This window comes from Gopherus evgoodei, chromosome 12, assembly GCF_007399415.2.
Source record: "Gopherus evgoodei ecotype Sinaloan lineage chromosome 12, rGopEvg1_v1.p, whole genome shotgun sequence".
In the NCBI taxonomy this organism is placed as follows: domain Eukaryota; kingdom Metazoa; phylum Chordata; order Testudines; family Testudinidae; genus Gopherus; species Gopherus evgoodei.
In genome coordinates, this window is record NC_044333.1 from 12,073,786 (window position 1) to 12,098,389 (window position 24,604).

The 24,604-nt window shown below is 41.2% G+C and overlaps 1 protein-coding gene across 1 annotated transcript in view; it reads right to left on the minus strand.

The window, feature by feature from the left end:
- Positions 1-24,604, minus strand: part of SLC6A2 (solute carrier family 6 member 2) — a 108,037-nt gene that overhangs the window by 60,988 nt on the left and 22,445 nt on the right. Inside the window, exons 3-4 of the mRNA XM_030581993.1 lie at positions 17,324-17,455; positions 12,522-12,759 (exon numbers count right to left, since the gene is read on the minus strand). Of these exons, the coding sequence (XP_030437853.1) occupies positions 12,522-12,759; positions 17,324-17,455 (370 nt within the window). The remainder of the gene's footprint in view (positions 1-12,521; positions 12,760-17,323; positions 17,456-24,604) is intronic.

A 24,604-nucleotide genomic window follows, 5' to 3' on the forward strand; every position in this document is an offset into this window, starting at 1 on the left:
AAAGGGGCTTTAAAGTGGCCAGAAATTACATTTGCACCACCTTTGAGGCCCTTTGCATTCTCAGGGCTATAAACTACTATATAATTAGGCCTGCAGAGTCTTCCTGCCTATCTGCTGAGGTGGGAAGGGCAGGGCTCTGTGGGGTTTCAGGCTGGAGGATATTACTGTCAGGGACTTCGCTGTCTCTCTCAGGGAGATTTTATGTTTGCCCTTTTATTGTTATTTTAGAAACAGCATGTTTGGCTCTTTGTGTCTGGAAAGCAGTTCTCCCAATGGGCAGACTCCTCCTACCTGCCCTGCTCCCTTCAGCTTGCTCTTCCTGGACAGAGTTCACTCCCCTACTTCCTCCTGGATGGACTCTTGTTTCCCCTCCCTCACCTGAATCCTTGAATTTCCATCCAAGTGAGGCCACTCATCTCAACTGAAACCAGAACACAACTGGCCAGCAGCAGTGAGCTATTTATTACACCCTTCCCTTCTGTTCTGCCTCCATAATACAACTAGGTTCTCTCTGATCACAGATCCTGGATTCCAAGAAGCCAAGATCCGGTCCTGCATTTACACTCACAGCTTTCATTAAACTGAAGAGGCAGGGTAGCCTTAGTGATAGAACACTGGACTGGGACTCAAGAGATGTGTGTTCCATTCCTAACTGTGCTACAGGGTAACCTGGAGCAAGTTGCTGCTCCCTACGTGTCACTTTCCCCATCTGTAAAGGGATAGTGATATTAACCCCCTTGTGAAGTGCTTTGCGATCTATGGATAAAAAGTGCAATATTATATTAGGTAGGTATTTTTATTAGGTCACCTCTGACTTGGGTCCATCATATCCCCTTTGTGAGCTATTTTGAGACTATGTCCTTTATGGAACTGTTGAAGTATTAAAGCATAACAAGGAAACCAAACTCAATAGAAAGAAAACTTCATATCCATATGTGAAAATAACTAGATTGTTCATACAAATATTTTTAAGCCATAGTCTGAGAAAAACAAAAACGATAGAGTGGTATTGCCCTTTGTATAACCAAATCCTATGGAGAGATTCCTCAGTAGCTCATTTGTGTGACTAACTCTTAATGAGAGATTCACAGTGCTGTACTTTGCAAGTATAAGAGATTAGGGTACAAACAGATTAACTTGAGTATATTAAAATGGAGGCTATGCTTCCAATCCATGTCCAATGATAATTCCAAGTTCAATTAAAAGGCTTGTTTTGCCACTGTGATACAGTTTATAGACGACACAGAGACTAAGGGAATGAAGGAGCACTACTTGGTCAAAAAGGCCCAGCCCTTCAGCAGCTGTGGAACATGTTCCAAATGGATGAGCTGCTCAGAGGGGGACTCTAACAGTCAAGCAGGGGGAGAGAGTGGAGGATGGCTGAAGGGAGGAAGCCAGTTTGCAGCCCTGGGGACAGAACAATCCACAGGAGAAGGGTCTGGACTGTGGGTAAGACCCCAGTTGGGCAAGTAAAGGCCTGAGCCTTTTCCCTCCCCTGATGCCTGCTGAGAGAGAATAAGTGAATATGAGGAAGAGAGTTGGGGAATGCGGGACCAGCTGAGCTGCTGACACTGATTGGGAACTCCCTGCTAGAGGGGGAGGTGGCAGCAGACACACACCAAACTGCAGCGAGAGTGAGGGGAAGTAGGAAACAGCCCAAGTGATGCCAGTAAGGTGCACCAGGAAGAGGTGATGGAGACATTCCACATCTCTCCCCTTTGGGTCCTGGCCCAGGTCCCTCTAACTTCACCCCCCCTTCCATCCAACTGGTAAAACCCTGGAGCACTGAGGAATGACAGGCTACAGCTCGACTGCTGGACCAGCTGACCTCCAGGCAAATTCATCTCCGGACTTTGGGGGTGGAAGGACTGTTGAGCCATGGCCTGCCAGTCTCTGAGTGAAACCAGCTGCAGTCATCCTCAATTTTGTAGTTGAAAGAGGTATTAGTTTGCATTTGTGTTGGACCAGTGGCAGGAATTTTACACACACATGCTCGTACACAATATACAGAAAGGCAGGTTTCAATGGCAAAGTATATCTGTCCTCAGAGTGATTTGTTGATGAATTGATATTTTGGCAAAAACATCATTTGTTTTGACAAGCTTATATTAAAAACAGAAGTATGTTTCTAGCCCTTATGTTAGAAAATATAAACTTCTGTATATTAACTGATGCAGTGATGTTTGGAAAACTTTTGACATCTAAATCTGATGAGGACAAGTAGTTTTAGGGTATGTGGGTTATGGTACAGGCACCTATAAATATGTCTCTTGGAGTTGCAAGTGGCCCAGTTCCTCCAAAATTCAGACGTTAAAGACTTATCAAGTTAGTCTCCCCAGATTTGTGGCACTTAAAATTAGAAGCTGCTTTTGAAAATTTGGGTTTAATTTACTTTCCCAGGTCACAGAGCAATAAGGCCAATAGAAACACCTAACAGAGAGACAGATGGGAATAAACCAAGAGTCCTAGTCCCTACTCTGATCTAGATTAATTTCTTTATCACTTTAATTTTTAAGTTCAGACAATCATCCTGGTTAGAAGATGTTAGAGGGACTTACGGTATATAGTGTATGCCAGTGGTTATCAATCTATTTACCATTGTGGGCCGCATATGCAGCCCTCTGTATGTTATGTGGGCCGCAGCCACACTATATATATACACACTACTTGTATGGCCCTCAGGATGTCACATGGGCTACATATGTGTGCTGATTGGGCCACAAGCGGCCCATGGCTGCAGGTTGAGAATGACTGCCGTATGTAAACTACAAAAACTAAAATTACTGCTCCCTCCTAATGACATTTATAATGCAATTTGCAATGTGTTCATTGTGCTCATTCCTGCAATTGGAAGAGTCACCCGGGTGTGTCCGTCAGGTTGTGGTCATAATTTTAAATAATTATTGGTGCTGGTTTCCTTAAATGTGTAATGTACAATGTATACTAGGAAGTACCTACGCAGAGACAGGTAATTTATCAATGGCCCTGGCTGGTATATTATGAACTGCTGGCTGATCTAAATGAAATGGTATTAGGTTCTGATGAATGTTAATCCTGAGCTGATAAATGACTGCTTTGGGATTTAACTTTTCACAGAGAGAGAATATTAATCCCAAACCACGGAAGTCTTTCCTCTACTTAATGTTGCCATTTAAATTATTAATACTGGCCTCCCTTGTCATGTGTACAATGCTTAGGCACATTAAAATCCGCTGCACTTTGAAGCAGCTGCTTGTTAAATCTGATTTTTGCACCAACTCTCTTGTGGTTTGCCAATAAAAATAGAACACTCTGGTTTAACCCATTGGCTGCTCTAATGAATAGCAGATGCACAAAGTGAGGCAAGTTAGCTCATGTCCAAGTTCTTTAGAAGTAAGAAGCAAAACAGCAAGGGCACATCAGGAAAATTCATGTGCTCCCAAGTATGTATCGTTTGTGGTTGCCAATGGAGTATTCCTTGACTAAGAGTTTTGTAAACTCTTCCCATGCAGGTCAGTTAACCAAAGTCCCAATCCTGCAATGAGCTCGCTACAGGTAAATCGGTGCTTGCACGGAGACACTCTGATTTCAGTGAGGCTGAAAGCAAGTACAGGGGTTTGCCAGTATGGAGCTCATTGCAGGAGCAGGGCCCAATGCTCTTGACTGCTGCATGATAAGGACATGAACACACACATTCTCATATTATGGCTAAAGTTTGCTCTAATACTAAGCTGGGGAAAGTCCACATACAGAGGCTCTGGCTTAGCCCTCGTCCAGACTAACCCGCTGCATCGGCGGGTTAAAATTGATTGCTCGGGGATCGATATATCGCGTCTAGTCTGGACGCGATGTATCAATCCCCGAGCGCGCTTACATCGATTCCGGAACTCCATCAACCCGAACGGAGTTCCGGAATCGACACGGAGACCCGCGGACATCGATTCAGCGCCGTCCAGACGGGTGAGTACCTCGATTTTAGAAATTCGACTTCAGCTACGTTATTCCCGTAGCTGAAGTTGCATATCTAAAATCGATTTTAATATCTAGTCTGGACGTGGCCTCAGGTTGTCAAGATTTAAAATCTAGGGAAACTCAACAGGAGCTCTAGAGCTGACTTCAGCTGTTGTAATCCTCTACAGGGCAGTTGCTCAGAGAGCCAGATACTCTTACCAAACCACACAGGGCTTTATTCATGAAAAGTAACCCTTTGAATTGCTCCCAGATGTTAATGGAAAATGAGTGTATTGCATGCAGGACAGGTGTAATCTATTGACTTTTTGCAATATAGCATTGCTTGGAGCCCCACTAGAAACTTAAACTAGCATAGACGTTACTAAGTCCCCTAGTTTCAGGTTTTGCCATAAAATCTACATTCAGATCATGTTTGCTAAGGCTTATGAACCCTTCAAACAGAGCTAGCCAGTATGACAGTTTCCTAAGAATATGCAAGCACATGTAAATGACTTTGTTTGCTTTGTACTCACATTTCATTTGTGTTCCCCCTTCTATGAGTAGGCATCAAACAAATTTTACTGATGTGAATTCTTGTGGAAAACAAATATCGCAGGTGTGCATGAGAGTATTTGTGGGAAAGCGTTTTTAAATCTGCATGCAACTATTTGTACCAGAAAGGCTTGCACACTCATCCAACCAGAGAAAAGAATCAGTATCATGTGACTTTGACTTATTTGACTGTCTCAAAATGTCTAACATGTTAAAATAGCAAATATACAACACTCACAGAACTGTTCACCGTCAGTTCATGGGCTTATAAACAATTTGCTAAAATATTTCTTGAATGCTTCTGAATAGCTAATAAACCTGAGGTAACTTGATTATGGCTCTTCTGATGGCAGAAGATGGCAAGATTCACTGGATACATTATTCAGTATGGGGCCTGATCCAAAACCTACTGATGTCAATTGGAGTCTTTTCATTACCTTCAGTGGATTTGGAACAGGTCCATGGGCAGGCACACAAAGTTAGAATCAAGCTCAGTGTTTTGCATGAGTCTCTCTGAAGAGAAACTCCCCAGTGTTACCCAGCCTTAAGCTTTGTCAGAAACATCTGGAAATCCCTCCTTTTCAATGACCATTTCAAAGAAGTGATTAAATTAGGGATCCAGAAAAATTATGGACTTTTCTGTTTCCTAACCAAACCCTCAGATTTGTATTTTGGATCTGGCTGCAGCAGGAGATCAGGGAAAAACTCTTTAAGAGGTTCAAACATGAACAATGATGTACACATTTATGAACTAGATCTTGTTACCTGCTAAACTGGAATATAACTGAAAGTTGCTGACAACTCCTGTCCTTTTTCAGCCTAGCATCATCTAGGATTTTTCTCCTTATGGAACATAATCAACACAATATCAGACTGTCCCTTTCCATTCATTGTTGGCACTGCTTAAAGAGGTGCCTGGACTCAAGCAATTTTTTTATTTCATAACTGATGCACCAAGCCCAGAGGTGCTGGGAATCAGCCGTGGCACAAATTAAGCACTGGATTTTGGCCTCTGATGTCATTTTATTTATGACCAGAATTGCTGACACTTGCTCTTGAAACAATTTTAAATGAGATACCTAATTCTGTTCTATTATATTGAATGGAAGGCTAACAGGATTGTGTTAGTCAACATTCAATGGAGCAAGCCAACACAATTTTAAACAATGTATGCTGAAGTAGAACTCACTGGCAAGAAATTGAGGGTAAGAATTCAGCAGGATTAAAAAAAAAAAAGGGTTAGACATTTTGTGTGTGTGTCATATGTATACACATGACACACACATATACACACATCTGCAGTTACTTAAGAGGATACAAAAATTAAGGGATAAACCCTCATACTTAAGGGATTACATAAACTACTGATTTATGGTGATTAGGAAAAAATTCTCTCCTATAGAGAGTTTATGCCATAACTGTCTACACTGGGGTTTGCTGCACCTTCCTCTGAAGCATCTAGTACTGGCCTCTGGCAAGAGGCAGGATACTTGACTATGGCCTGGTCCACACTACACAGTTAAATCGATTTAAACAGGGTTAAATCGATTTAACTCTGTACCCGTCCACACTACAAGGCACTTTAAATCGATTTTAAGGGCTCTTAAAATCGATTTCTGTACTCCTCCCCAACGACAGGAGTAACCCTAAAATCGATATTACTATATCGATTTAGCGTTAGTGTGGACGGAAATCGAAGTTATTGGTCTCATTCTTTTACTGAGCTACCCAGAGTGCACCGCTCCGGAAATCGATGGTAGCCTAGGACCATGGACGCACACCACTGAATTAATGTGCCCTAGTGTGGACGCGTAAAATCGATTTTATAAAACCAGTTTTATAAAACCGGTTTTAATAATTTCGATTTTATGCTGTAGTGTAGACGTGGCCTATGTGGCCCACTAATCTGATTTGTTGCAGCATTTCCTATTAGGAATTACAGTCCAACCCACTAACCATGCAGTTGGCCAACTAAAGTTAAGTCACTTCCATTTTGATTTCTGTGATTACATTCTCAGATGCGGAGTTAATGTGCTGCAAAAAACTGTTACTTCATGCATCATACATCTACATTCATAAGTATAATAGATGTGGACTGTGTTGATTCACGCTTGTTTGAACTTCCATGTGGTTGCTTACCTAGCCATTTTACAATTAATTACTCATATCTGGGCAGCCTTGTATACATTCAGTGTATTTGCTCCCCTGAATGGGACATGAAAATTTGCTTGTAAAACATGTTTTTTTATTACACAGGAGAGAAGGATTAAAGGCCTGAGAAAATAGCTGGAGCTCAATGCATTGCTGACAGTTTGGTAACAAAACCTTCCAAGGAGCAAGAAGGGAGAGAACAAAGATACATTATGTCTATATTCAGATAAAATGTTTGAATAAGTAAGATAGGTTTGGGAACAATTTTTTTTTCACTGAGGCACTTTAAGTGGTAACTTTTTTATGACTTATTTTAACAAAGTTAAAGCGGGTGAAAGGCAGTTTGCATTCTCCAGGGTGAATTCCAAACCACAGGATAAGAAAATAATTAAAGTGATACATGTCTCTAAAGTAATGTGGGGCTGACATTTTATTCCTAGCTGGATTTCTCTTACGACTTATTATTCCCAGCAGCAGAGCATAAGCTGTGAACCCTATCACTCCACTATTGGCATGTGATAGGAAGAATAAAAGAAGCAGATTAGATAACACTTATCTTGCCTGATTTTAAATGTACAAATAAGTTTATGATTTATTTTGACCATCTCTAATGAGGTACTACAGAAGGCCCATTCCTGTAGTCCAAGTTCAGGCAAAGTTCCCATTGACGTCAATGGGAATTTTGCCTGTTTGGAGACTGGAGGATTGGAACCAGAATTTGTCTAATGAAACTTGGTATTAAGCAGACATAAATGGAGAGTTCAACCAAAATTATCTACTAACTTGTATTGCCGGGAAATGACATCTTGTGTTTCTGTGCAAACCAATTAACTGTGTGAGGTGTGTGAGCTTCCCCCAACTAAACTAGATTCTCAGGAGATGCATATCATATCAGTTCCAGTTAAGTCAGTGATGCTTCACGGCTCTGGAACTTACCCCAGTTAAAATAGGACCTCCCCTATTCTCCCGGAGCCATTCTACCATCTCAGGGGTGCTGGAGTACAGCTCTCTGACCTCAGCCCCTGGAATGCCCCATTGCTGGGAGGAGCCAAGAGCAGAAGGTATACAGACAGCTCTGTCAGTCGTATGACTGCAGGGGTTCCCCTACTCCAGATCTTCAGCTAGTTATTTAAGCCAGCTTTGTTGCTAAGCATACATGCAACACAAGCATGTGGGGGCAAAATTAGAAGGCCAAGGAAAGATTAAACTAATTAGAGACAAAGGGTAAGAAGAAAACATGCTACAAATATATTAGAAGCAAGAGGAAGACCAAGGCCACAGTCGGACCATTACTCACAAGGGGAGAAAGACAATAACAGAAAATGTTGAAATGGTGGAAATGCTAGTTGCCCTTTTTTGTTTGTTTATATAAAAAAATTAGTAGCAATTGGTGTCTGACACAGTGAATGCCAGTGAAAATGAGGTGGAATCTGAGGCTAAAATAGGAAAAGAACAAATAAAAAATTACTTAGATAAGTTAGATGTCTTCAAGTCACCAGGGCTTGATAAAATGCATCCTAGAATACTCAACAAGCTGACTGGGGAGATATTTGGGCCATTAGCAATTATCTTCGAACATTCCTGGAAGACAAGAGAGATTCCAGAGCACATGAAGAGGGCAAATATAGTGCCAATCTATAAAAAGGGGGATAAGGACAACCCAGGGAGTTACACACCAGTTAGCGTAACTTCAGTACCCAGAAAGATAATGGAGCTAATAATCAAGCAATCCGTTTGCAAACAAACACCTAGAAAATAAGTCAACATGGATTTGTCAAGAACAAATCATGTCAAACCAACCTAATAGCTTTCTTTGTCAAGGTAAAAAGCCTTGTGGATGGGGGAAATGGCAGATGTGGTATATCTTGACTTTAGTAAGGCTTTTGATACCATCTTGCATGGCCTCCTCATCAACAAACTAGGGAAATATAACCCTAAATGGGTGCATAACTGCTTGGAAAACCGTTCCCAGAGAGTAGTTATCAGTGGTTCACAGTCAAGCTGGAAGGGCATATTGAGTGGGGTCCTGCAGGGATCAGTTCTGGGTCCAGTTCTGTTCAATATCTTCATCAATGATTTAGATCAGGGGTTCTCAAACGGGGGGTCAAGACCCCTCAGGGAGTTGTGAAATTATTACATGGGGGGTCATGAGTGGTCAACCTCTACCCCAAACCCTGCTTTGTCTCCAGCATTTATAATGGTGTTAAATATTTTTAAAAGTGATTTTAATGTATGGGGGGGTTTCGTACTCAGAGACTTGCTGTGTAAAAGGGGTCAACAGTAAAAAAGTTTGAGAGCCGCTGATTTAGATAATGGCATAGAGAGAGTACACTTATAAAGCTGATAGGGGTTGCAAGTGCTTTGGAGGGTAGGATTAAAACTCAAAATGATCTGGACAAACTGGAGAAATGGCCTGAAGTAAATAGAATTAAATTCAACAAGGACAAATGCAAAATATTCTACTTACGAAGGAACAATCTACTGCACACACAAAAAATGGGAAATGACTGCCTAGGAAGGAGTACTGCAGAAAGGGATCTGGGGTCATGGTGGATCACAAGCTAAATATGAGAACAGTGTAACACTGTTGCAAAAAAAGCAAACATCTTTCTGGGATGTATTAGCAGGAGTGTTGTAAGCAAGACATAAGAAGTAATTCTTCTGCTCTACTCTGCGCTGATAAGGCTGCAACTGGAATACTGCGTCCAGTTCTAGGTGCCACATTTCAGGAAGGATGTGGACAAATTGGAGAAAGTGCAGAGAAGAACAAACGTTATTAAACATCTGGAAAATAGGACTTATGAGGAAAGATTGAAAGAATTGAGTTTGTTTAGTCTGGAGAAACGAAGACAGAGGGGACATGATAACAGTTTTCAAGTACATAAAAGGTTGTTACAAGAAGGAGGGAGAAAAATTGTTCTTAACCTCTGAGGATGGGACAAGAAGCAATAGGCTTAAATTGCAGCAAGGGAGGTTTAGGTTGGACATTAGTAAAAAATACGTAATTGTCAAGATAGATAAGCACTGGAATAAATTGTTTAGGGAGTTTGTGGAATCTCCATCACTGGAGGTTTTTAAGAACAAGTTAGACAAACACCTGTCAGGCATGGTTTAGTTACTACTTAGTTCTAGCATGAGTGTAGGGAACTGGGCTGGATGACCTACTGAGGTCCCTTCCAGTTCTATGCTTCTATGATTCTAAGCAGCAGTCAGGGGCAGCTCCAGGCCCCAGCACGCCAAGCGCGTGCTTGGGGAGGCATGCCGCAGGGGACGCTCTGCCAGTTGCCAGGAGGGCGGCATGCCTCGGAGGGTCCGCTGGTCTGCGGCTTTGGTGGACCTCCTGCAGGCATGCCTGCAGAGGGTCCGCTCAACCACGGCTCTGGTGGACCTCCTGCAGGCGTGCCTGCAGACGGTCTGCTGGTCCACGGCTGCAGTGGACCTCCCACAGGTGTGCCTGCGGAGGGTCCACTGGTGCCGCGGGACCAGCGGACCCTCCACAGGCACGCCTGCGGGAGGTCCACCGGAGCCGCAGGACCAGCGACCGGCAGAGCGCCCCCCGTGGCATGCCGCCGTGCTGGGGGCGACGAAATGTCTAGAGCTGCCCCTGGCAGCAGTGGCACAAAAGAGTGTAGAGCTTACACCCAGGTTTGTCCCCTTTATGTGCCACCACAGCAGCCTCGTTAGAGCCTGCTTTAAAAATATGGAGGCTGGATAGGAGTTGTAGCTTTGTTTGTTTATGCTCCGATCACAGAATGGATCTTTGCTTCTTTTCTATTTTCCCCAGTGAGAGTTCAATGTTTCTCCATATGGCAAACCAAAACACAAAAGGGAGATTGAAACCTCCCACAGCAAAACTATTGCCCTAAAAAACTGTTCTTACCATTATCTGTACCACACAGTGGCCAACACAACAAACCTTAAACCACTAAAAGCACTTGCAACCCCTCACAGCTTTATAATTTACTTCTTAGTAACTACAGGCATCGAGATTTCAAAAACACCCAAGTTTTAGGACTATGAATCCCAGGAAAAGCTAAATGCCATGTATGTTCCTAATTCACTTAGGCATTTTTAAAAATCCCACCAGAGATATACATTACTTGGCAGAGCTGAGAACACAGATCTCTTGACTTTTAGTCTTGTGTTTTAGCAGAGTCACAAGCTGAGTTGTGTTTCATAGAGCAGTAAAAGTTCACTCAGGCTGAAAGCTGTCGGATATCACACCACCTAGAAAAATGGTGTGTGTTTGATTCAGAGAGAACCACAACAATTCCTAATTCTAAATAAGATGTGATGGCAAAATGGATAGAACCCAAGGGTTACTAGTCAGTTAGTGAGCAATATAGAAGTAAACTGAGCAAGTAAGATGACTATGATGATTGTTGTAACAAGTCTGAGGGCCAGATTTTTAAAGCAAATTAGATACCTAGCTCCCACGGAAATCAGTTAGGCACCTAAATACCTTTACAAATCTGACTCCAAGAATACACCCAAGTTTTAAAAAGGAAATTTTCTAAAATGACATTAACATTAGAAGTTGTGTAATTACCACTTGGAAGTGTTCCCAGGTTGTTCAGATCTCTTCTTCTTTCACCTCAATAGCATATTCTACAGTGTATAATATTTACTGCATTTTTTTGCTGTAATTAACGACAATACTAAGAGAAAAGTTTTTTTTCTGTAAAGAAGAGGCCAATTTCCTGGTTGACATTGCTCAGCATCGTATCAAGTTCCTATATTATCACCTCCAATACATCTGTTAATCTTAAAGGTGCCACAGGACTCTGTTGCTTTACACCATCACAGCTACTCAGTAGACTGTTGCAAAGTATAGAATGTAGCCAATCTGTATCTTCTCCCATTGGTTGTACTCTATGCTACTCCCAACTTTTCAAATTTACTAACATTAAAGAGGAAAAACGAGTCACTAACGTGTCAGTGCAGTAACCACATACCCACAAGATCCCAACTGTAGTCCAGCCAGGTATGCCACACTGAACAGGTTAGGCTGCTTGTGGGACGAATGACTGTTCCCAGTGTTGAGAACATGGTCAGTGCTCACTAGATAAATATACATTGCCATGGTTACAATTACACAACAGAAATACCCATGAATAGTCTGAACCAATTTAGCAGTTGATGAGATTAGTCTGGTGTCCAGCCAGTGCTCCCCTTTCACTAATCCAATCACATCTTTCCCTGGAAGAGGAGAGGGGTCCAGAACCCAAGCTTTCATAGTGAGACTGATGCTCTACTATCTCAGCATTCTTGTTTTATATTTTCATCAGTCATTCGTATTTCCATTTGCAATGGGTCCTGTTACCACTACACACCCGAAGAAGACTTTTAGTCTGAAGTGTCTGAAAGCCTAACGATTGCCTATGTGACTGATTCTGATCCTGTTACCATCAATAGCAGAACTCAGCTTCACTTAAATGGGAACAGAATCAAGCCCTGTGTTTTGCAACTGCTACCATCTCCTCCCTGCGCTGCACTTCATCCCATTTCACTGAGCTGCTGAAACAGCAAAGGAAAAACATCTGCTCAGAGATATTTGGTAAGCAGAGAAGCAAAATTTGTTGGGCAAATGATTAGTTTCAAACTATTCAGACAGCTTTATTCTGTATGTATTGTTCCTTTGCTTAACACAAGTGTCACCTTGGTATAGAATAAAAAAAAGCTGCACATGGGCGGGGGGTGGGGCAGAGATTTTGTGCTTTGTCTCTGACTGCACATCACTTAGTGGCATCACTTAGCTGAGCTGGGGAAACTGAGGCACAGAAGGAACATGTGACTTGCCTAAAGAGAGAGACTTTTAGAGACATATGAGCAAACACCTCAACTAAACTGGAAATTTGAAGCAACAGCAAAGGCGACTCAACACTTACTCATAAAATTCAGCAGCAGGAGTGAGTTTGTACTTGGAGTACTTGGTGCCATTGCCAAGCACCGAGGCGTTGAAGAGTTTGGGATCTGTACAGTTTAGGCTATTCCAGCTGTTGCCGCAGTTTGTCCAGGGAAGCTCAAATGTGAATGATGAAAACAGATAATACAGAGACCAAGCTATGATAACGTTGTAGTAGAAACCCACGTAAAGAGCTATGAGTATCACGGCATAGCCTACACCTAAAGACAAAGGAAAACTAGATTATACATTGCATTTCACATACAACAATATACTCCAACCATATTGTCTGAAAGCTAAACCATGCTGTTTGTTTGTTTGTGTAGATAAGGGCAGTTCCTAAACACAAGCTTGTTTTTGCCTAGTATTTTGAAAGAACTAAGCAAAGGGTTATAAATATAGTGGCTGGACACAAAAACTGACCGTTTAAAATAATAATTCCATGAAACTGACTGGTGTTTAACAAAGCTTGTTGTGTTTGCTGGATACTAGACATGTTGCTATTAAAGAACAACGCTCTGCTCTGATCCAGTTCTATATTCATAGGGGAAAACTCACCCAGACCAGAGGGCCGTAAGCCCTGTGTTAATAGGGCCATTCATTTCACCTGAGTAAAGTTCAGGTTCAGTGTAATCCACCTCCCTCCCCATAAAGTTAAGGCGAGAGCGTGGGGCTGCAATGAAGTAGTCCTACAGCTGCTGTTCCCATCTGTGGGTGTCAGTAGTGGCTGCTGCCCATCTCAACCTGCAAACAGTATTGTGACTACAGACTGATTTCCATTGCCATTCTCCGTGCTGGTTTACATGAATCTAAAAAGAAAACTCATTCCAGATTATGCAAGGTGTGTGGAGATCGTGGAACCCCCAATGAGGGATTTAAGGGCATCCCGGACATTTGGCTGACTCTTCAACCATGGAGAATTTCAACCTTAGGGCTAAATTTTACCCTGACTTTCACCCCATGCTACTGTATTGCCTCAATGGGTCGGCAGAGTGTAACTAAGGGCAGAACTTAACCCTAAATCCTTAAATAGTACGCAGGGCCTTGCATGGGCCCTCCAGCCTGGGGTGAACTCCACCCTGCACATTCCCTATTGGCCCGTGTAGATCTGGGTTTCTTTGGAATATCGTGAGGTGTGTTTGGAGTTTCAGTGAAGACTTTCTTCAGTGAACATTTGTTCTCACCATGAAAACAGACCCTTGTAAGCAATTCGTCACCGTCACATATTCTCAGAGGGAACTCTGGTACTAACAGCAGGTCAGAGTGGAGGTTCATTCTCAGAATTGTGCAAAGACGCTTGCTCTGCTTCAGCCAGTGCCATCGGTTTCTTTCTTCTATGGGCAGCAGTGTTTAATGAATGCTGCATTTAAGCCATTTGGATTATCTCTAATAGGTGAAGACTGTCTAGTTTTGTACAGGCAGCATCACTGTGGTATCTCAGTACCTAAGTGTAAGCCTTCATTTCTACTTTTAGTCAGTCCCAAAATGTGATGCTGCTAATGGCATGATATTCTCACTAATAATCATATGCCACCAAGTTTTTATGCACCTTGACAAACCAAGGAAGACACAGCTTGCTGTAAATCGAGTAACAGGGACTTGGGGAGATGGTCTGTGAAACTGCTACAAGAATATTGTTCCATTATGTAATAGAAAGAGGTTGTTAATTCATGTAAGGAGTAACTGCTGACTCCTTAGGAGCCTACACTCTTAAGAGTAAATTGTGTCAAGCATGCTCTGTGTTGGTCAGGAGAAAGTTAACTAATGTTTTACATAGGAATCAGTTTTTACCTCTGACTTCTAGCAAAAAGTGGTGAAAACAAACTTGAAATGCTTAAAAATCACAGGACTTGGATGGCTTCTGCATTTGGGCAGTGAAACTATATTGATAAATGATAGTAAAGAAAGCAGTGGAAACCTCCCTAGATGATGTATGTTAGAATGTACATACCCACCACAAAGACAGTATACTGCATTGAAATGGGGGAATTTTTTTTTTTTTTTAAAAAACACCCCAGGCACATATTCTGTTTCCACAGTTCTGGAGAGAAAATGGTTGCAATTTAAGAAAATTCAAAGGAACTAGACCAAACCTAGCCCCGGGGTCACTCCACTGATAACAATAGGATAAATCCAGGCATTAATCTGTTCCATTGTTTCTGGATCTAGCCTTTTATTTATTTTAACTTTGTCCCACCCAGGCTGCTAATATAAACCCTGTAAAGTCTTGTGATGCAAATAGGCTGTGCTGTAAAGGTTACAAGATACATTTTTGATCCCTTGCCTTATGGGAGTGCTTCATTAAGGTTAGAGTCTTAGGTTTCATAGCAATATTATTCAGAGCTAAAATTAGCACTATAGTGCTTTTTTATTTGGAGAAACTATCATAAATTTGAGGCAGGGCTGGCTCCAGGGTTTTTGCCACCCCAAGTGGCAGGAAAAAAAAAGAAAAATTTCAGCTGCAGCTCCACCGCACAGCTTTCTTCTTCGGCGGCACTTCAGCAGCAGGTCCTTCCCTCCAAGAGGGACTGAGGGATTCGCCGCCGAATTGCCACCAAAGACCCCTTCCCCTTGGCCACCCCAAGCACCTGCTTGCTGCGTTGGTGCCTAGAGCCAGCCCTGATTTGAGGGTAGACCATGCACATTTCATGTCAGTGATGGATTTGAGTTAATCCAGAGATATATCAAAAGAACTCTGGTGTATTTAACAAAGTACTGAAATATATTTATGCCTCTTATCAGGAGCTGTGATTGAAACTTTACTAACTGTGTACCATTGCTGGGATTTAAAATATAACAATATTTCTTATTCTTTTAGAATCCAATATTCTATGCCCCTTATATTGTATTATTCAGTAATACAAACATTTAGCAATGGATTCTAATGCACACTTAGGCAGACTTGAAAATCTCAGCTTAGAAAACAACTGGATTGTTAATGAAATCCTAAATATGAAATAAACCTGGAGTTTCCTTTCTCATCATCTTGTCATGCCTGAAGTCAGTGAAAAGACTCTCATTGACTTGAATGGTTTTTGGATCAAACTTTGTGAGATCCTCCAAGCCAGATTTTACAGTTCTGACAAGTAAAATTCCCATTGCCATTAAAATAAAATAAAATAAAATAAAATAAAAATTAGCTAACGTCAATGAGATTTTTTTGACTAGAGATGTCATAATTCTGGGGGTGGAAGGAGTCAGGGGCGGCTCCAGGCACCAGCATGCCAAGCGCGTGCTTGGGGCGGCAAGCCATGGGGGGCGCTCTGCTGGTCGCTGCAAGGCGGCAGGTTGCCTTCGGTGGCATGCCTGTGGAGAGTCTGCTGGTCCCGCAGCTTCGGCGGACCTTCTGCAGGCTGCCCCCGTATCCGCAGGACCAGGGACCTCCCGCAGCAAGCCACCGAGGTCAGCCTGCCTGCTGTGCTTGGGGTGGCAAAATACCTAGAGCCGCCCCTGGGAGGAGTATCGCTCATGGGTTTAGTAACAGGATAACAGGAATGGGCAAAACTAAGCAGTTATATTTTGAAAGGTTTCATGCATACTTTTAATTAGGTGTCTGTCGGTCCTTGTCTGTTCATCTCAAACTTCACTATGAGTTTTGGGTGCAACTGAAAGCAAGGTCTCAAAGCAGAATGCAGTAAAACTGCACTTGTCTCCTCGTTTTGAGTTCCAACCCTCACAAAAAGGAAAACTCTACAAGAGTTCAACACAACAATAAAAGCCTAAAATTAACTCAAGATAACCCATAGTTAAGCTCCAGTTCAGCCAAGAGGAGATTGCCAGTGTGAAGCTCATTACCCTTCACCAATTGTTTTACAAATGTTGTCTAGCCTTTATGCTTCTAAGAAAACCAAGAAGCCTGGTGAGCACATATGTTGTGGGTTTGGGTTAGTTGTCAGTCATTTCACACAGCTCTGAACTGCAGAATCTTTCATCTAGGAGGCTAGATGGATCTAATTGGGTACAGGATGGGAGCAATCCAAAATCACTGCAAGCTGGCACTTTTTTGATGGGTCCTTATAAAGTATTAATATTTTACACTGAAAGCATATCACATCTTACATCCTGAAGGATGCCACAAGCACTGAACTATATATCTCAACACCCACACAAACATCTACACGCCCACAAAAGATGCCACTGGAATACAGCCACCTGTTTGATGGAGAAAATGTAAGCACCTAGTATACAGTATGCAATGCAACTGCGGGGTGACAGAGGGGGAAGAGACCTTTAGGTCCAGAACCTCAAAGCTATTTAGGCACCTAACTCCAATGGGGACTTAGGGACCTAGATACCTTTGAGGATCTGGGCCGTAGTCCGTTTTAATCCCCCAGGCTTTCAAGGCGTCAAAAAGAAAACCCTAGAGAATAAACTGAATGGTAAAACCTGATTTATCTATGTTCGAAGTGTGATGGGCTCACGGGACCTTGCTCGGATTTAAACCTGTGATTCCAAAGAGTTTAACATGAGAGGTTTACATCAGAAGAAACAAATGGCTTTAATTGGCACCCTTGATGGAGTTTTGACAGATGTAAAACTGCAATGAACAAGGAGTCTCAACTAGACTGTCCTCTCCCGCCCCTCCCCCCGGAAGATTCTCCTGCTTTTTCCTGGGTTGGGCTTGTTCTGTGATCACAAGAGGACCTTAGACTGCAGGCTTGTCAAACAGGCCATCAACTTTCATGCTATTTAAGAAAGAAGAAAATAGATCCGTTCTATTTTTGTTATCTGACTTGTTTAAAACCCTCACATTCTCCACAAACAAAGTGGAGGACTGGCACGTACCTTTGAAAACTGGACAGATTTTCCACACTGTAGCAGCCCCTTCCCGGTTGTACTGTCCCAGTGCTAACTCCATGTAGAACAAGGGCATTCCAGCAATGATTAGGAAGAGGATGTAGGGGATAAGAAAGGCACCTGGAAAAACAGAATGACAAGCAGCCATTGAAATCTAGGCTTTTATTATGGTTTATTATAACCCTATGCTAATTTTTCCCCTACTGTTACTCATACCTTCTTGTCAACTGTTGGAAATGGGACATCCTGATTATCACTACAAACTTTTTTTTTCTCCTCCTGATAATAGCCCACCTTAATTGATTAGTCTCATTATAGCTGGTATGGCAACACCCATTTTTTCATGTTCTCTGTGTGTGTATATATATATTCCTACTGTATTTTCCACTGCACGCATCCAACAAAGTGGGTTTTAGTCCATGAAAGCTTATGCCCAAATAAATGTGTTAGTCTCTAAGGTGCCACAAGTACTCCTTGTTCTTTTTAGTATAAAGAGTGTGTGTGTTATTGTGGTTGTTGGTATACTAAACATCGTCCTTTAAGAAATGGCTCCTCTGCTGTGGCAGGCAGTCTCTCCTAACTGCTTGTTGATGCTTTGTCACTACGCAGGATGTCTGTAGGCCACAACTGTCTTGCTTTAATTTGTAAGCAGACTTTCACTCCATGACATTGCAACATGACAAACCATAGGGCATGCCCTATATTCATCTTCATGGGGTGCCTAACCTGACTTGATTTTGAACATTGGTCCACAAATTCTCAACACACACAGATCCTTAACAAATGGCAAATCCTGTTGTGTCAGTGCTACTCTCATAAAAATGGTTTTAAGCCACTTGTATGTTAAAAGATTTATTTTTTTTTTGCCAAGGAAAAAAGTAAATAATTTAATATAGAATTGAGCTGAGCATTTCTTAGCTATATCACACCATGATATCTAAACCACAGAAACTAAAGACTCCCAGAGGAATGGATATCCTCATGTGAAGCCATAAAGCAGTTATAGCATGTGTCATGTTTAATCATATGTTCTGTCACGGTGTTCCACAGACCATGGACTTGTGAGGTTATCAAAATATGGTTTTCATTTTTATTGCATAACTAGGTCCAGAAAACTTTAATTCTTTTATAATTTGTGAAAATAAAATACAGATGGATTCTTGTACTAACTAGGTTGCAGAGTAAATACATATCCAGAATGACTTCTCTCCCTAGGAAGACACATGTATTCTCTAATCAGTATGTGGCTAATTTATACACCTACGTGTAATTAAGGTTAGTGGGAGATACCTGTTTAAATGACTCATATAATCAAGGAATAAATAAACTGTGGAGGTTTTATGCACTACAACAACAACAAAAAACGTTGGGAATAAAAGGGAGGTGTAAACTTGGTTCTGTGCATCATGCACTGCTGTACTGGTTTGTGTATTTGAAAACTCTTTTCCCTTGCAAGGCAAAATGTTAAGTTTCTAAAAATAAAAACCTAGAATAAAGTGTGTTTAATCTATCCCTATAATGTAGCTTAAAGTGTTGGTGCAACTGTCCAAAACATGAAAATAAGTAGAGCTGATTGAATACCTGAAAAAACCAAAAAACTTCTGCAAATATTCCATCATAGTTAAAAAGCTTGCATGGCTTTGGTGTTTGTTTTCCACAAATATTCTAATAAAATAACTAGCAGGAGTGTTCAGAGAATGAATTTCAAGTGAATATTGAAGAACTCGAATGGAAAAGCAAACACATTTTTTTAGTCACAGCAGAAATTGAATTCAAAGGATTATGCAGCTCATCCAATCAAGGAAAGGAAATGTGCTATGCAATCAAGAGTACAGTGTTTGAAAATTGAAACAGTAAGAAACCAAGAAATATTCACAGAATAAATAAATTTAAACATAGTTTGCAGACAAATCATGACTAGTTAAGAGGAGAAATACATTATATCTTTCACCATGTTTTTGTTCTGTGCCTAGCACAAAGGAGTCCCGTTCAGTGACAGGGGTCCTACATGTCACCGTAATAAAAATATAATAATTCAGTGCTGATCATATGTACTTTTCTAGTAGTAATGCTATTGTGAGCTGCAACATTTTAATAAGAATTTGGGGATCCATTTTCAAAGACATTTAGGTGCTTAACTCCCACTGATTTCTAATAACTCTGAATTGCAATAAGTGCTCAAACACTGTCTAGTATAGGATATATTGTTCTCATGATGGCCAAAATCTAAATAATTACATTAGGTGTTATACTTTCAGAGATCTTGTGAGTGATGATCTCAAAAACACAATGCTTATCTGTCTTCGGCAGTATTACAATGAGTAAAACTGCCTCACAAATCTAGCATGTTGTGGAGAGGCACTTCTTGTAGGAGTTTTCACAAAGAGCTATTTGATTAACTTTAATGTCAAGAGACAGTAGAAAACAGAACACTACATATTGAGCAGGGATGTTTTTGTTTGAAGCAATTAATAAAAAGGCTGTGTAATGCACATAAATATTAAATCATAGTTACAAATGTGTGTTTTCCAAGTGTGATTGACATTGATTGAACTCTGAAGTGTTTTGTACTTAAATGATACTTAAACAAACAAGCCCATTAGGCTGCAAGTGAACCCAGGTTTAATGAGGTTCTTCTGGAGAGGTTCACTATTTGTTATGGTGTCATTTTCAACAAAAAAGGCTGTTATGTGATATAGTATTATCTCACATCAGAGAGTTCCCTTTCATGTAAATGTATTTATAATGGTGATGGGTGAAATTTTCCAAGTCTGGACAAACAACCAAATGCTGATCCTTATTTGAAAGGTACCTGTTTCCAAAAATGATCTGGAAATCTCATGAGACTGCTGGTGCAGCCAGCTTCAGAAAACAGCAAAAGTTTGGCCTTTCTGGCACTGTTCTCACATTTCCTCTTCCACTCCTAGCCAAAGCCCAGAAGCACACAGGTACGCAAATAATGAAAAATAACAGGAAAAAGAAATTAAGCAAGCTCTGTTTGATCTCCAAAAAGCTTGTTTCAGGCACAGTTTGAGTTTATGGAGAAGGTTGAGTATGTCATCCCTAATATGTTCAACAGGACTGTTGACTAGTTTTAGATTGGACCCTATATTTGTCTGATGGACTCTTCAAAGGAGAATAGGATTGTATTCATGTTGCGTCAGCCTGACTATGGCAAAGCTAAAAGCCAGTCTTAACTGCATTGCCTTTGCCCTCTATACCCTTGACTATTAGGTACTGATGAGAGAAGGTGTGTATGTATGAATGTTGTGGCTCCATGACACAGGCCAGGAGAAGCTCCACCCCAGGGCAGTGTTCCATGGGTAGGAGCTGTAGCTGGGAAGGGAGAGTAGAGCTGAGATTCCCCTTCCTCAGATTTTATCACCATTGGAAGGGAGTTGGATGGCTAACAGCAGAAACCCTGTGAGTGCATGGTTTCTGGGGACACAGACTAGTGCAGAAGACCTGGACTACTACATAAATGCCTCATCTCAATACAACAGCTGCCATGATCCCCATGACATTTCCTTTTAGATCTCAGAATATCTGTGGATGAAAGAAAACCATGCCTCCACTACTCACTTTACATGAGATCAAACTTTGCACCTCTTTCCACTCACACCAGAACCAGTTGTAGGAAACTACAGGCTGAAACCTCACAAGTATGGTTTCCTGTAGGCTGGTCAAAATATGGCCCAGAGTTTACAATCACAGTTAGCATCCCTGAGCCCAGTGATAAAAACAAACATCTTATTACAACAACATTTATAGTAGTGAAATCTACTAAGAGTTTTCAACAGTTTCCATTCTGCTTCAATATTCAAAATATTTTTGAAATGGCATTTTTTTGGAAAGTAGAGAAGAGAATTGCAACAACTGTCTTTCAACAATCAGTCCTAAAAGAAATATTTATCTCCATTTTAAAGATCAAAGAAGGAAAATTCTAAATTGATGAGGATCAAAGCAAGGTGATTACGACAGCTGCTGCCTATTTTGAATGAATTTATTAATACAGATATAACACGCTGGGCAAACTTACCTAAAAACAATTTGTATTGGTGCATTCATGACTCTCTTGAATTTGCTTTTCATGAATATTCTAGTGAACAAGTTTGCTGGCAGCAAATTTTGAACATACATTGCAGGGCATTTGCAGCAAAGAGTGTTTCAAGTATTCATGCTGGAAACTTGATTCTAAAAAATGATGATGTTTCAGGCAGAAAACTGAAAAATAAACTCATCTATGTGGCCAGTCAAAATTGCTTGACTTTTTTCAAACTGTTAAAGAATACTGAAAGTAGTATCAACAGTTCATAAGCAATAAGAGAATGAAATATATTTGCTTAGACAATTAAGAAAATGTGTGGAAGTGTAATCTGTTCAGACAGTTGTGAATTGAAGAGGGTCAGATGCAATTGTTTTTATTGTGTTATCTTTCTTAAGCTGTTGTCCAAGAGCCTGACTTAGCTCCTGGGACCCTATTGTGCCAGGAACTGTACAAAACACATTTTTCAAAGGCAATCCTAATGATCTTGATATCTAGGTTAGAAAAGACAACCACAGATAGAGAAACCAGGGAAACATAATATAAGAATGTCCTAGCACAGCAAACATTAGTTCTGTCTCATTGCCTGAATAACTACTATCAGCTGGCATGCATAGCCATAGAGGAAGAATCTGAAAGTGGATAAACTTGTGCCTAGCTGGATTTTGTCAGTTTTCCTGAACACAGGGCAACATGGGAGAAAGCACAAAGGTGTTGGAGGGAGCAGCTCACTAGTAGGTGGGGAAGACTGAGAATATTGATAGAGCAAAGGCAGCATTTGATGTGTGGAGCAGGTGGAGCTACATTGTGAAGGTGCTTGTGCATGATACAGAGGAATGGGAGTGGTCCAATCTGGCTAGTCCTTGAAAGGGAGGTGGGTCTCAGCCCCACCTGTAAGAGCCAATGCTCCTCTCCAGGTGCAGAAAATGAAGAGGGTCATGTGACTGGAATAGATAAGGGAGAGGCCTGGATAGCTAGCAGGGAAAATTTTAGTGAAGAGTTAGAAAGGGACCTACAGGAGCTTATGAGATACTAGGGAAGAAAGAGGTACTAGGGGAGAGAGAGCTGTAGGAAGTTAATAAGTCCTAGGGGGAGGCACCAGGGGAAGACTGTAGCTAGATAGGCCTGGGTGTGACCTGCTAAGCCAAGAAAGGCCTGGGAGTGCCTTAAGGAAGAGTGGGGAAGGATGATATGTAAACCTTAAAGAGCATGAACTTCTGATTTGTACTCTCAGGACCTGATTTTGGAACTGTCTGATAATAAGCCAGAGGAAGTAAAGGTGTTATTGGCTATGAGAAAGCCTTTGTGAAGTCAATGAGGAGCCCAGGTAGAGAGGGAGACTGAGGCAGGGATGTTGTGGATGTTCAGAGAAAGTGACTCTATTACAGGGAGAGAAATATAAAAAGGAGGAGACTTAATCTAAGTGACAAGCCAAAAAGATGACTTAGCAACAGCTTTTTGGATGATGATGATGATGTCATCAAGTACAGATAGTAGTTAAGACTAACAGTATATTCTAAATAGTTTGCCACATCTAACAAAAAAGGATCACAGTGTTATACCTTGCAAGTGTCAGCAACTCCTTTGTAATATTTCATACTGCAACACCTTCCAAGAACGCTAATAGGTTTTTCTCATAAGCTTATTCTTTCACTCTACAAAGAATGGAATTATATGGTAATGAGAATTTTATAGCATCTCTTATGATGCACTCTTATTACACCCCCCTTTAATGCTGCTTGTTTTTAAATGTGAGTCAGTTTATACCCTCATTTTCAGTTTTGGGTTAACACTTCTGATATTGTTGGGCTCCTTTCACCCAAGTGAAAGGGGGAATAAACAGGCTGAAGTCTCCATAAGTGTTTTAGTGCAATTCACTGGCTGACCTCCTTCAAAGTCTAAATACACTATTGCTAATCTTTCACTGCCATGTTACTTATGGCTGTGTATTTTTAAACTCTGATCACGGGGTAGTAACAGAAAGGGTTACCACATCTCTGCCAGACAAACTCAGTTATCTCCTCTGCTTTCTGTTGCAAGAGTAATGAGCTAAAGAGACCCATTAGAAGCTATTTTGAACATATTAAAGAGAGTTAAATATATCCAGCCACTCAGAGCAGCATGATTCATTCATAAGTAATAGCTAAGTCATTGAGTAAGGTCCTATTTACATAAATTAATGAAAAGATCACCTTTTACAATGGTGTGTAATTTAGAGATAATCACAGGAACAGCCAAAAGGGCAGCAAAGGCCCATCTGGTTCATCAAGCATTTCAGAGTAATCAAAGCAGAAAGCATGAGTTTGAGAAGACATAGGCAATCCAGGAAGAGGGTCAAGAGCCAGTGGAGATGACAGTGTGGTAATGGTAGGAGTGCTGGTAGCTGAAGCTTCAGAGGGATTGTCAAGCATTACTGCATGTATGTTGCACTCCAGTGATCTCAGTTGGGGCAGGAGGGTGTTATAAAAGCACAGATAACATCAGTGTGAGAAGAAAGGCAGAAACATCTTGGTCAAATCCAGTTATCTCCATTGTCTTTCCACTGGAGGAAAATGGATTCTCTCTAGAAATGGGAAATTCTCTCAGGTAGAGGAGGGCTCAGTGTAGTAATTAGATTACCATGGAGATGGTTTGTGGAAAGATGGAAGAGGCTTAAAATGAGGAACTAGCTCCAAAGAAAATTTATAGATGAGTCTAGGGGGGAAAGAGGGGAGCTTTACTGGTATCTAACTTATATTTATGGAAGATCTTGGAGGACAGCTTAGACTTCATAATGCTAGAAAGCGAAAGTAACTCAGAAAACAATTCTCTCTTTAAATGACTGAGCATAGCTGTTGACTTATAGTTTTGTACAAATTCTGGTTTCCATAGCATACCAACTAGAGTGACCAGATAGGAAATGTGAAAAATGGAAACAGAGGGTGAGGGGTAATAGGAGCCTATATAAGAAAAAGACCCAAAAATTGGGACTGTCCCTGTAAAATCAGGACATCTGGTCGCCCTAATGCCAACATGAAAAAATAGTGCCTGGTACAGCCTCCTTCCTCACAAAGTACAGCAAGTCCCATACTTGAACAGACCACTGGTGTAGCTTGTCCGGTATTCTAGTCTGTGTAGATTCTTATACTGTACTTATCACCATATAGTATATTTGTGCCTTCCAGTAGTGTATTTTGTCATACGATTACACATCTGTCACATCCTGCTAGTGCTCTACCCACCTT